General features: G+C 39.8%; 1 protein-coding gene across 4 annotated transcripts in view; it reads left to right on the top strand.

The window, feature by feature from the left end:
• The window catches only part of LOC106093722 (nephrin), a 442,943-nt gene extending 434,686 nt beyond the window's left edge, over nt 1-8,257 (top strand). For 3 of the 4 annotated variants that reach the window (XM_059368603.1, XM_059368605.1, XM_059368604.1), the window contains 2 exons: nt 875-1,531; nt 7,702-8,257. In XM_059368603.1, coding sequence (XP_059224586.1) covers nt 875-1,531; nt 7,702-7,812 — 768 coding nt within the window. In that variant the 3' untranslated portion in view covers nt 7,813-8,257. The remainder of the gene's footprint in view (nt 1-874; nt 1,532-7,701) is intronic. The other variant, XM_059368606.1, reaches the window with a different exon arrangement.
• Nucleotides 8,258-13,064: the final 4,807 nt, after the last annotated feature.

A 13,064-nucleotide genomic window follows, 5' to 3' on the forward strand; every position in this document is an offset into this window, starting at 1 on the left:
TTATAGCCTAGTCCGTACATCGTACCGCAGTGCGACTCTCTTTGGAGAGAAGTTTAACTTCGTTTATAAAAATGAGACCCCTTATCATTGAGAAAACTTGAATCGGACAGCACTCAATGATATGTGAGAAGTTTTCCCTTGTTCCTTTGTTGTTGTGGTAGCCACATTTTCATGTGGAGGAGGCGATCCTCGGCATGCTCCTGTAGGCGAGCAAGCTCGTTTCGATCGCTGCGGGAACAGTGTGGCCATTGGTTATTTAAAGGCGCCAATAACTCGCCTTGTCGTATAGAGCATCATGGGCACTCAGTATTTATGCAAGAGCTGGTGCCACTCGACCCCTCACTAGGACTCTCCGCTCAATACCGCTGATGATTCGCCTCGACCATACTTAAAGCCTTTTTTAATTTTGGTTTTAAACCTACAAAAATCCAATCAAGAAATGTATCCTGACCGAAAAACGGGAACAAATTTGTTTGATTTAACCCAACCTAAATAAAAACGTTTATTGTACTTTCCATATATTGTATATACAATTCTAAATTTCTACTAAACTTTATGTTAACTTGAATTTAACAACTTTAATGTCCCTATGAACTTTTGTCCAGAATTTATTGAAAAATCCCATATCCATCCATACTTGTCATGGCCTTTCATAACAAATCGAAGCAATGTGGAAAAAAAAACGAACCAACTAACCAATCAACCATAAATCTTCTATTTATACTTACACACATACTATGAGTGTATATGTATATAAATATAAAATATTCTCACTGTATTTTGTTAACTCACATCTGTCTGTGTGTGTGTGAAAATACATACATATAAATATAAACCATTGTGTGTATTTTTTTGTATATATTTTTCATTACAGATTGATCTCGCCCATCATCCCATGTACTCGACGAGTCCCATGTTTGCCACGAATACCATTACCGGTGTCACCATGTCACATCCATCACAATTGGCCACCTTTACCACACCCCATTCCATGTATGCACATAAAATAGTTTCAGCCGCACAGCAACCACCCTCACTCACACAATCACATCATCACCCTACCATGTCACAACACTCAGCTGCAGTAGTGGTGGCAGCAGCGGCGGCGGCAGCAGCCGCCAACAATCATGCCAACAATGGCCTAGGTAGTATTTGCAGTGGTGGCGGCGGCCTGTTGCAGACAACGGGTGGCATGATGCCCATGCATATGCCACCACCGCCAGTGTCACATCACAATGCCCAGCAACATCAATCCATCATATGTGCGTCGTCCCAGAAGAGACCACAATCGCCTTTGGCGCAATCAGCATCAGTTAAAGCAGCGGCTGCTGCCACAGCAGCATCGGCGGCTGCAGCTAACTCAACAGCAGCACCAACATCCACAGGACTGCCATGTACATCGTCATCATCGTCGTCGGTATCCACATCGGGGGGATCGAGTGGAATGGTTGGCATGCTACATTTACAGGGAAATGGCAGCATAGTTGGTGTCAGCAGTCTGGGGTCCGCAGGTGTCTACACTAACGAAGCGGTAAATATGAATATTTTATAATCTCCAGGCCATGATGGCATTGTCACAATGGAAATATGTATGCATTCAGTTCTCCAAATTGGAATAATTTGACAGTAGAAATAATTATTCCATATTCTAGACCACTTTGTATGAAACAATGGATGTTCTTTGAAAATAGGTTTTGTCAATAGTCAGTCGGTCAGCCATTTGGTCTGAAAATAATCATATGAGAAGTAAGGACCAAACGCAGGTTTAATAGACAAAAGAGTCAAAGAAAAGTTAGAAACAAGTAAAAGCGTGATAAGTTCAGCTGGGCCGAATTTTATATACCTTTCACATTGGATCGCATTTGTCAAGTTATTAGACAAACAAAGGATAATCGATAAGAATTGCTATGCTATTTCAGCTATACCAAACCGATTGGGGCCATACCTGGTTTGACAGTTGGAAACAAAAGTGGTATTCATTGTGAAAATCACATAAAGATTGTTCCCTATAGTGGCTCAGGAAATAAAATCGGGAGACCTGTTTATATGGGAGCTACATCAGATTATGGACCGATATTTGACGTAGCTGTTGGCAGTCATAGCAGAACACTATATGCAAAATTTCAGCCAAACCGGACTAAAATTGTAGCTTATAAGGGCTTAAGAAGTCAAATCGTGAGATCGGGTTATATAGGACCTATATCAGGTTGTGGACCGATATGGGCCATTCTTGGATACGCGCTTCGTGCAAAATTTCAGCCCAATCCGATAGTATTACGCCCTCTAGAGGCTCAAGAAGTCAAGATCCGCGATCGGCTTTTATTGGAGCTATATCAGGTTGTGAACCGATTTGGGCCATACTTGGCAGACTTGTTGATGGTCAAACCAAAATACCAAATCGGATTATAATTGCGGCCTCTAGCGGGTTAAGAAATCAAGATCCGATATCGGTTTAAATTGGAGGTATATTAGGTTATGAACCGATTTTGACCATACTTGGCAGAGTTGTTGAAAGTCAAACCATAAAATTTTATGCAAAATTTCATTCAAATCGGAGTGTTTGAGTGCAAAATTTCAACCAAATCGGATAACAATTGCGGCCTCTAGCGGGTTAAGAAATCAAGATCCGATTTTGGTTTAAATGGGAGATATGTTAGGTTATGAACCGATTTTGACCATACTTGGCAGAGTTGTTGAAAGTCAAACCAAAAAATTTTATGCAAATTATTCAGCCAAATCGGATAATAAATGCGCCCTCTAGCGTCTCAAGAAATCAAGATTCGAGATTGGTTTATATGGGAGGTATATCAGGTTACGAACCGATTGTAACAATACTTGACAGAATTCTTGAAAATCAAACCAAAAAACTTTATGGAAAATTTCAGCCAAATCGGATAATAATTGCGCCCTCTAGCGGCTCAAGAAATCAAGATCCGAGATCGTATTATATGGGAGCTATATCAGGTTGTGAACCGATTTGGTTTGGTTCATACTTGGCAGAGTTGTTGATGGTCATACCAAAACACTTCGTTCAAAATTTCAGCGAAATCGGATAATAATTGCGGCCTCTAGTGGGTCAAGAATTCAATATCCGAGATCGGTTTATATGGGAGGTATATCAGGTTATGAACCGATTTTGACAATAGTTAGCAGAGCTGTTGGAAGTCAAAATAAAACACTTTGTGCAGAATTTCAGCCAAATCCGATAAGAATTGCGCCCTCTAGCGGCTCAAGAAGTCAAGATCTGAGATCGGTTTATATGTGAGCTATATCAGGTAATACACCGATTTGAACCATACTTGGCAGGGTGATTGATGGTCAAACAAAACCACATCCTGTACAATTTCTGCCAAATCGCATAATAATTGCGCTCTCTAGAAGCTTAAAAATCAAGATCCGATATCAGTTTATATGGAAGCTATATCAGTTTATAGACCGATTTGGACCATACATGGCGGGGTTATTGGATGTCAAAATAAAACACACAATTTCAGCCAAATCGGATAAGAACTGCGCCCTCTAGAGGTTGAAGAAGTCAAGATCCAATATCGGTTTATATGGCAGCTATACCAAAATATGGACTGACTTGGCCCGTTTACAATCCTAACTGACCTGCACCAATAAAAAGTATTTGTGCAATATTTCAAGTACCTCGCTTTACTCCTTCGAAAGTTAGCGTGCTTTCGGCAGACAGGAAGACGGACAGACCTACAAAAATAGCTAAATCGACTTAGAAGGTCAGCACGATCAAAAATATATATAGTTTGTTGAGTCTTAGATCAATATTTCGATGTGTTACAACCGGAATGACGAAATCTACAGCGTTAAAAGTCGAAACGCATAAAAGATATATAGGAGAGTTATATCTAAATCGATTTTGATGAAATGTTGCACCCATATTGGGATGTCAATTAAACAATCTCATGAAAAAATTTGTAAAGATCGGAAACAAAATTATGGCTTCTACAGCCTTAAAAGGCTATATCGGTCAAAATATATAAGGGAGCTATATCTAAATCTGGACCGATTTTTATAAAACTTTGCACACATATGAGGATGTTAAATATAACGGCCCATATCAAATTTTGTAGAGATCGGACCAAAATTGTTGCTTCTATAGCCTTAAAAGGCCATATCGGATGATAAATATATATGGGAGCCATATCTAATTCTGCACTGATTGTTATGAAACTTTGCACACATATGAGGACGTCGAATAAAACGCTCCATGGCAAATTTTGTAAAGATCGGACCAAAATTGTGCCTGCTACAGCCTTAAAAGACCATATCGGATAAAAGGTATATATGGGAGCTATATATAAATCTGATCCGATTATGATAAAATTTTGCGCACATATTGGGACGTCACAAAAAGCACTTCGTGCTAAATTTTGTAAAGATCGGATCGAAATTGTGCCTTCTACAGCCTTAATGGGTCAAATCGGACGAAAGTTATATATGGGGGCTATATAAAAATCTGATCCGATTATGATGAAATTTTGCACACATATTGGGACGTCACAAAAAGCACTTCGTGCCAAATTTTGTAAAGATCGGATCAAAATTGTGCCTTCTACAGCCTTAATAGGTCAAATCGGACGAAAGATATATATGGGGGTTATATCTAAATCTGGACCGCTTTCAATAAAATTTTGCAAACATTTTGGATTGATAAAAAAACACTTCGTGCCAAATTTTGTAAGGATCGGACCAAAATTGTGGCTTCTACAGCTTTAAAAGGGCACATCGGATGAAAGAGATATATATGGGAGCAATATCTAAATCTGGACCGATTTTTTGCAAAATCGATAACGTTCGTTCTTGGACCAAAAAAGACACTTGAGCAAAATTTTGTGAAAGTCGGTAAATAAATGCGACCTGTACCTTGATTACAACAATACATGGACAGACAGACAGACAGACGGACATAGCTAAATCGAATCAGGAAGTGATTCTAAGCCGATCCGTATACTTATCAACGGGTCTAGCTCTTCTCCTTCTTAGCATTGCAAACAAATGCACAAATCAATAATACCCTTTACCACAATAGTGGTGTAGGGTATAAAAATGGAGATATTGAGCTGAAACTTTGTACTGATTCTTGTCTTGTCCATAAGTAGGTTAAGTTCGAAAATGGGCTATATGGGACTATATCCTTATATAGTCCCCATATAGACCGATCTGCCGATTTTGGGTCTTAGGCCCATAAAAGTCAAATTTATTATCCGATTTTGCTGAAATTTGGGACAGTGAGTTGTGTTAGGCCAGTCGACATCCTTCGTCAATTTGGCGAAGGATCGAAATTGTGCCTTCTACAGCCTTAATGGGTCAAATCGGACGAAAGTTATATATGGGGGCTATATAAAAATCTGATCCGATTATGATGAAATTTTGCACACATATTGGGACGTCACAAAAAGCACTTCGTGCCAAATTTTGTAAAGATCGGATCAAAATTGTGCCTTCTACAGCCTTAATAGGTCAAATCGGACGAAAGATATATATGGGGGTTATATCTAAATCTGGACCGCTTTCAATAAAATTTTGCAAACATTTTGGATTGATAAAAAAACACTTCGTGCCAAATTTTGTAAGGATCGGACCAAAATTGTGGCTTCTACAGCTTTAAAAGGGCACATCGGATGAAAGAGATATATATGGGAGCAATATCTAAATCTGGACCGATTTTTTGCAAAATCGATAACGTTCGTTCTTGGACCAAAAAAGACACTTGAGCAAAATTTTGTGAAAGTCGGTAAATAAATGCGACCTGTACCTTGATTACAACAATACATGGACAGACAGACAGACAGACGGACATAGATAAATCGAATCAGGAAGTGATTCTAAGCCGATCCGTATACTTATCAACGGGTCTAGCTCTTCTCCTTCTTAGCATTGCAAACAAATGCACAAATCAATAATACCCTTTACCACAATAGTGGTGTAGGGTATAAAAATGGAGATATTGAGCTGAAACTTTGTACTGATTCTTGTCTTGTCCATAAGTAGGTTAAGTTCGAAAATGGGCTATATGGGACTATATCCTTATATAGTCCCCATATAGACCGATCTGCCGATTTTGGGTCTTAGGCCCATAAAAGTCAAATTTATTATCCGATTTTGCTGAAATTTGGGACAGTGAGTTGTGTTAGGCCAGTCGACATCCTTCGTCAATTTGGCTTAGATCAGTGAGTCGTGTTAGGCCCTTCGACATCCTTCGTTAATTTGGCCCAGATCGTTACAGATTTTAGCTGCCATATAGACCGATCCTCTGATTTAGGGTCTTAGCCCAGTAAAAGCCACATTTATTATCCGATTTTGCTGAAATTTGAGACAGTGAGTTGTAATAGGCTCTTCAACGTCCTTCTTCAATTTGGCCCAGATCAGTCCAGATTTGGATATAGCTGTCATATAGACCGATCTCCCGATTTAAGGTTTTGGGCCCATGAAAGGCCCATTTGTCCGATGTCGTCGAATTTGGACATTGAGTTAAGTTAAGTCCCTTGACATGCTTCTGCAATATGGCACAGATCGGTCCAGATTAGGATATAGCTGCCATATAGAGCGATCTCTCGATTTTAGGCTTTGGGGCCATAAAAGGCACATTTATTGTCCGATTTCGACGGAATTGGGGACAGTGAGTTGTGTTAGGCCCTTCGACATCTTTTTGCAATCTGGCCCAGATCGGTCCATATTTGGATATAGCTGCCATATCTACTGATCTCCCGATGTAAGGTTTTGGGCCCATAAAAGGCGCATTTATTTTCCGATGTTGGCGAAATTTGAGACATTCAGTTAAGTTAAGCCTCTTGACTTACTTCTGTAATATGGCACAGATGGGTCCAGATTTGGATATAGCTGCCATATAGACCGATCTCTCGGTTTTAGGCTTTTGGGCCATAAAAGGCTCATTTATTGTCCGATATCGCTGAAATTTGAGACAGTGAGTTGTGATAGGCTCTTCGACGTCCTTCTTCAATTTGGCCCAGATCGGTCCAGATTTGGATATAGCTGCCATATAGACCGATCTCCCAATTTAAGGTTTTGGGCCCATAAAAGGCGCATTTATTGTCCGATGTCGTCGAAATTTAGAACATTGAGTTAAGTTAAACCCCTTGACATAATTCTGCAATATGGCACAGATCGGTTCAGATATGGATATATCTGCCATATAGACCGATCTCTTGGTTTTCAGCTTTGGGGCCATAAAAGGCGCATTTATTGTCCGATGTCGTCGAAATTAAAGACATTAAGTTAAGTTAAGCCCCTTGACATACTTCTGCAATATGGCGCAGATCGGTCCAGATTTGGATATAGCTGCCATATAGACCGATCTCCCGATTTAAGGTTTTGGGCCCATAAAAGGCCCATTTATTGTCCGATGTCGTCGAAATTTGAGACATTGAGTTAAGTTAAGACCCTTGACAAACTTCTGCAATATGGCACAGATCGTTCCAGATTTGGATATAGCTGCCATATAGACCGATCTTTCGGTTATAGGCTTTGGGGCCATAAAAGGCGCATTTATTATCCGATGTCATCGAAATTTGGGACAGTGAGCTTCACTGTGGCCCTTCTACACAAAATATTCCAGAGATTATTTCCAATTTTGGCATATTTTTAAATATTCATATATGATAAAATAAAAAAATTACTTATTTAATAACATTTTCCTTATATTTATACTTTTCCTTACAGTCGACAAATCCAGGTCTACTAAAAACCGTACCCGAGGAAATTGTACATCATCAACTGAATGGTGAGAGTATTCTATTGACTCAAGATCGCAGCAATGGCACACGTTTCTGACGATAAATGAGTATAACAGAAAATTCTCCCTCCCCCCTGAGAAACTTACATACACACACATACACACACAAACACACTCACAATAATTTAACATAGAGAAAATGGACAAGACAGTGAACCTCGAAAACAAAATTATTAATAAATTTAAATGAATGAAATGCAAGAAAAAAAAACTCAAAACATTTTTTAACAAAACAAAATTCAATTTCAACTGAACCTCATGTTAGGAAAATAGATATAATCTCTAGACAAGCCATAAACAAAAAGAAAATTAAAGAAATAGAATAAAAGTCCCCCAAGAAAACAAGGCAAACCCTTTGGTAACTGCAAGTGGTGAAATGGTAAAACGAAGGAACCGATATGAAACTCTTGTATGATTTTAGCGGGATTGTTGTCAAAAAACTAAACAGAATAAATAATAAAAAACAAAAAAAAAAAAAAACAAAATGCAGAAAAAAATCAGATAGAAATAAATACTCAATTAACTGCCTTTTGCAAGAATGAAAGAAGAAAGAAACTTAAAAACACAACAACAACAACAACATTTAAGAAACACAATAAAAACAAAAACATTTGATTAAAGGGCATTTAATATACAAGCAAACAAAAAAAAACCAACAACTACGTATAAGCAACTAAACAAAAATTGTTAAGGTAAAAAAATTAAAAAACAAAATAATGCGCCATAAACCCTAAACCCCCCCCCCCCCCCAAAAAAAAAAAAAAAAAAAAAAAAAAACCTAAAAAACAAAGAAGACCCATAACAACACACTAACTATCTATCCCCTTGCGATGGAATATGAACACTCCATCTGTTGTATAAATATTTAACTGATAACTTAAAAAAGATAAAAATAATAAGAATAAATAAATAAATCTATGTAAATCTATTGTAATTAATTGTAATTTTTATTTTAATAAATTTAATTGAAATTGTTAAAAAAACATTAACTTGTTATTTTTCTTTTCAAAGGTCCATAAATGGTTGGTAAATAATTTGTATTTAACTAGCCGAACCGGCCCCCGCTCCGCTGCATCTCCTGTAACTCTCTAATATCTTTTTAGGGTGGCACCACTTGGCCCTGAATGTGGATACCGAAATCATTCATTGTAGCCTATGTCCGCCTATGGTGCTGGGTGCCTGCTTTTGAATCTTTTGCGAGAACATCGAACAAAATTTAAAGCGGTGGTTATCCCCTCTTAAGGCTGGCGACATTTCCGAAGTACCATGCCATATATGGTCATGTTAAAAATTTTGCCCAAAAAGGTGTCGCGAAAGGTTACCCATCTCGGCTATAAAATGTAAAAAAGCGGTAACTTTGGACGGACCCAACTTTGGATACCCACCACCTGGGTATGTATGTAAACCACCTTTCATCACAGTCCGGTGAAAAAAAGCATAATTTATGCCCCCATAGCAGCTATATCGAAATATGGTCCGAATTGGACCAAATTCGGCACGTCATTGTAAAATTTTTGAGAAAAAATAATGGCCCTTATGGTAGCTACATCCAACCATTGGCCGATATGAACCGACATACGACATGGATGTCGTAAAGCCTAACACAAGTCTCTGCGCCAAATTGCTGCGCAATCGGATTATAAATGTGCTTTTTATGGGGCCAAGACTTAAAATCGAGAGATCGGTATATATGGCAGCTGTATCCACATCTGAACCGATCTGGGGCAGATTGCAAAAATATGTCGAAGGGCCTAACAAAACTCACTGTCCAAAATTTCGGCGACATCGGACAATGAATGCGACTTTTATGAGCCCAAAGCCTTAAATCGAGAGATCGGTATATATGGCAGCTAAATCCAAATCTGAACCGATCTAGGCCAAACTGCAGAAAGATGTCGAGGGGTCCAACAAAACCCACTGTGCCAAATTTCGGCGACATCGGACAACGAATGCGACTTTTATGAGCCCAAAGCCTTAAATCGAGAGATCGGTATATATGGCAGCTAAATCCAAATCTGAACCGATCTGGGCCAGATTACAGGAAGAAAATTTAGAGATCTAACACTACTCACTGTCCCAAATTTCGGCGACATCGGACAATAATACGTTATTAATGAGCCCAAGACTTTTAATCGAGAGATCGGTCTATATGGCAGCTATATCCAAATCCGGACCGATATGGGCCAAATTGAAGAAGAACGTCAATGAGCCTAACACAACTCACTGTCCCAAATTTCGGCATCATCGGGCAATAAATGCGCCATTTATGGGCCAAAAACCCTAAATCGAAAGATCGGTCTATATGGCAGCTATATCAAAATCTGGACCGATTTAGGCGAAATTGCAGAAACATGTCGAAGGGCCTAACAAAACTTACAGTTCAAAATTTCGGCGACATCGGACAATGAATGCGACTTCTATGGGCCAAAAGCCTTAAATCGAGAGGTCGGTATATATGGCAGCTATATCAAAATCTGGACCGATCCGGGCCAAATTGCAGAAAGTTTTCGAAGAGCCTAACGCAACTAAGTGTCCCAAATTTCGGCGACATCGAACAATAAATGCGACGATGGCAGCTATATCCACATCTGAACCGATCTGGGGTAGATTGCAAAAATATGTCGAAGGGCCTAACAAAACTCACTGTCCAAAATTTCGGCGACATCGGACAATGAATGCGACTTTAATGAGCCCAAAGCCTTAAATCGAGAGATCGGTCTATATGGCAGCTATATCCAAATCTGAACCGATCTAGGCGAAATTGCTGAAAGATGTCGAGGGATCTAACACAACCTACTGTGCCAAATATCGTTGACATTGGACAATAAATGGGTCTATTATGGGCCCATGAAAACAAATCGAGAAATTGGTCTATATGGCAGCTATATCCAAATCTGAGCCGATCTAGGCGAAATTGCAGAAAAATGTCGAGGGGCCTAACACAACTCACTGTCTAAAATTTCAGCAAAATCGGATAATGAATGTGGCTTTTATGGGCCGAAGAGATCGGTCTATATGGGAGCTATATCAAAATCTGGTCCGATCCGGGCCAAATTGTAGAAGGATGCCAAGAAACCTAACACAGCTTACTGTCCCAAATTTCGGCGACATCGGACAATAAATGCGACTTTTGTGGCCCAAGACCTTAAATCGAGAGATCGGTCTATATGGCAGCTATATATAAATCTGAACCTATCTGGGCCAGATTGCAGAAAAATATTGAAAGGTCTAACATAACATACTGTCCCAAATTTCGACGACATCGGACAATAGATGAGATATTTATGGGCCCAAAACCTAAATCGAGAGATCGGTCTATATGGCAGCTATATCGAAATCTGACCCGATTTAGGCCAAATCGCAGAAAAATTTTGAGGGGCCTAACACAACTCACTGTCTGAAATTTCAGCAAAATCGGATAGTGAATGTGACTTTTATCGACCCACGACCTCAAATCGAGAGATCGGTCTATATGGGAGCTATATCAAAATCTGGAGCCTAACGCAACTTACTGTCCCAAATTTCGGCGACATCGGACAATAAATGCGACTTTTGTGGGCCCAAGACCTGAAATCGAGAGATCAGTCTATATGGCAGCTATATCTAAATCTGAGCCGATCTAGGCCAAATTACAGAAAGATTTCGCGGGGCCTAACTCAACTCACTGTCCCAAAATTTCAACAAAATCGGATAATAAATGTGGCCTTTATGGGCCTAAGACCCTAAATCGGCAGATCGGTCTATATGGCAGCTATATCTAAATACAATCCGATCTTAACCATATTTAGATCGAATGTCGGGAGGCTTAAAATAGCCCACTGTTTCAAATTTCAGCAAAATCGGGTAATAAGTGCAGCTTTTATGGGCCGTAGACCCTTAACCGATAGATCGGTCTATGACTATATCGGTCTATATATAGATAGGACTCCGTCGACCTGAAAGGCTAAACGTTAACCAAGTTTGTTGACGGCAGTCCTTTGGCTTACACTGTCAAATCGTCTGCTATTTTATTCTCCCAACTCCGGTGTGGCCTTGCAACCAAATGGTGCGGATCATGCCATTCTAAAAGTAGGCGTTAAGCTCCTTCTTACACTCCCAGACTGCTCGTGACCTTACCGTACTGATTGTTATTGCCCTGAAGGCCCGTTTACTTTCCCTAAAGATGTTTATACTCCACGGCTTCGTGTTAACACCACATCTTCCAAAGCATTTTGTGATCGCTCGGAGATCCGCCAGCAGGACCATATTATTGTCAGGCAGTCGAAAACAGATCTCAGTCCCTGGATTCGCAATGTAGATCCTCAGACCCACTCTCTCCTATAGCTTTGATCCATCTGTGTAGCATGGCCTTGCAGATGGCAATACCAGAGATTCGTTGTATTATTCTTACGTTGCACTTTTTCTCCATCGCAGTCCACCAAACTAGTGAGGCGTAACTAAGTGTTGGTCCAATCATGCTACTGTAGAGCCAGTGGTTTATCCTTGGATTCAGACCCCCTTTCGAGGCTATATGGCTCCCGTTAACTGTGTCAAATACGTTCCCAATCGGTCAAGAAACTGATATAGCTGCTATATATAGACCGATCTCCCGATTTGACTTCTTGAGCCCCTGGAAGCCGCAATTTTTATCCGATTTGGCTGAAATTTGGCATGTAGTGTTCTGCTATGACTCTCAACAACTGAGCCAAGTACGGTCCAAATCGGTATATAACCAGATATAGCTCCCACATTTTAGCGGAATCCATGGCGGTGGTTTCCCAAAATTCGGCCCGGCCGAACTTAATACGTTTTTATACCCTCCACCATAAGATGGGGGGTATACTAATTTCGTCATTCTGTTTGTAACTACTCGAAATATTCGTCTGAGACCCCATAAAGTATATATATTCTTGATCGTCCGTCCGTCTGTCTGTCGAAAGCCCGCTAACTTCCGAAGGAGTAAAGCTAGCCTCTTGAAATTTTGCACAAATATTTCTTATTAATGTAGGTCGGTTGGTATTGTAAATGGGCCATATCGGTCCATGTTTTGATATAGCTGCCATATAAACCGATCTTGGGTCTTGACTTCTTGAGCCTCTAGAGTGTGCAATTCTTAACGGATTGGAATGAAATTTTGCACGACGTGTTTTCTTATGATATCCAACAACTGTGCCAATTATAGTTCAAATCGGTCCATAACCTGATATAGCTGCCATATAAACCGATCTTGGGTCTTGAGTTCTTGAGCCTCTAGAGTGCGTAATTCTTATCCGATTGGGATGAAATCTTGCACGACGTGTTTTGTTATGAT

The sequence above is a fragment of the Stomoxys calcitrans genome, chromosome 5 (assembly GCF_963082655.1).
Source record: "Stomoxys calcitrans chromosome 5, idStoCalc2.1, whole genome shotgun sequence".
Lineage (NCBI taxonomy): Eukaryota > Metazoa > Arthropoda > Insecta > Diptera > Muscidae > Stomoxys > Stomoxys calcitrans.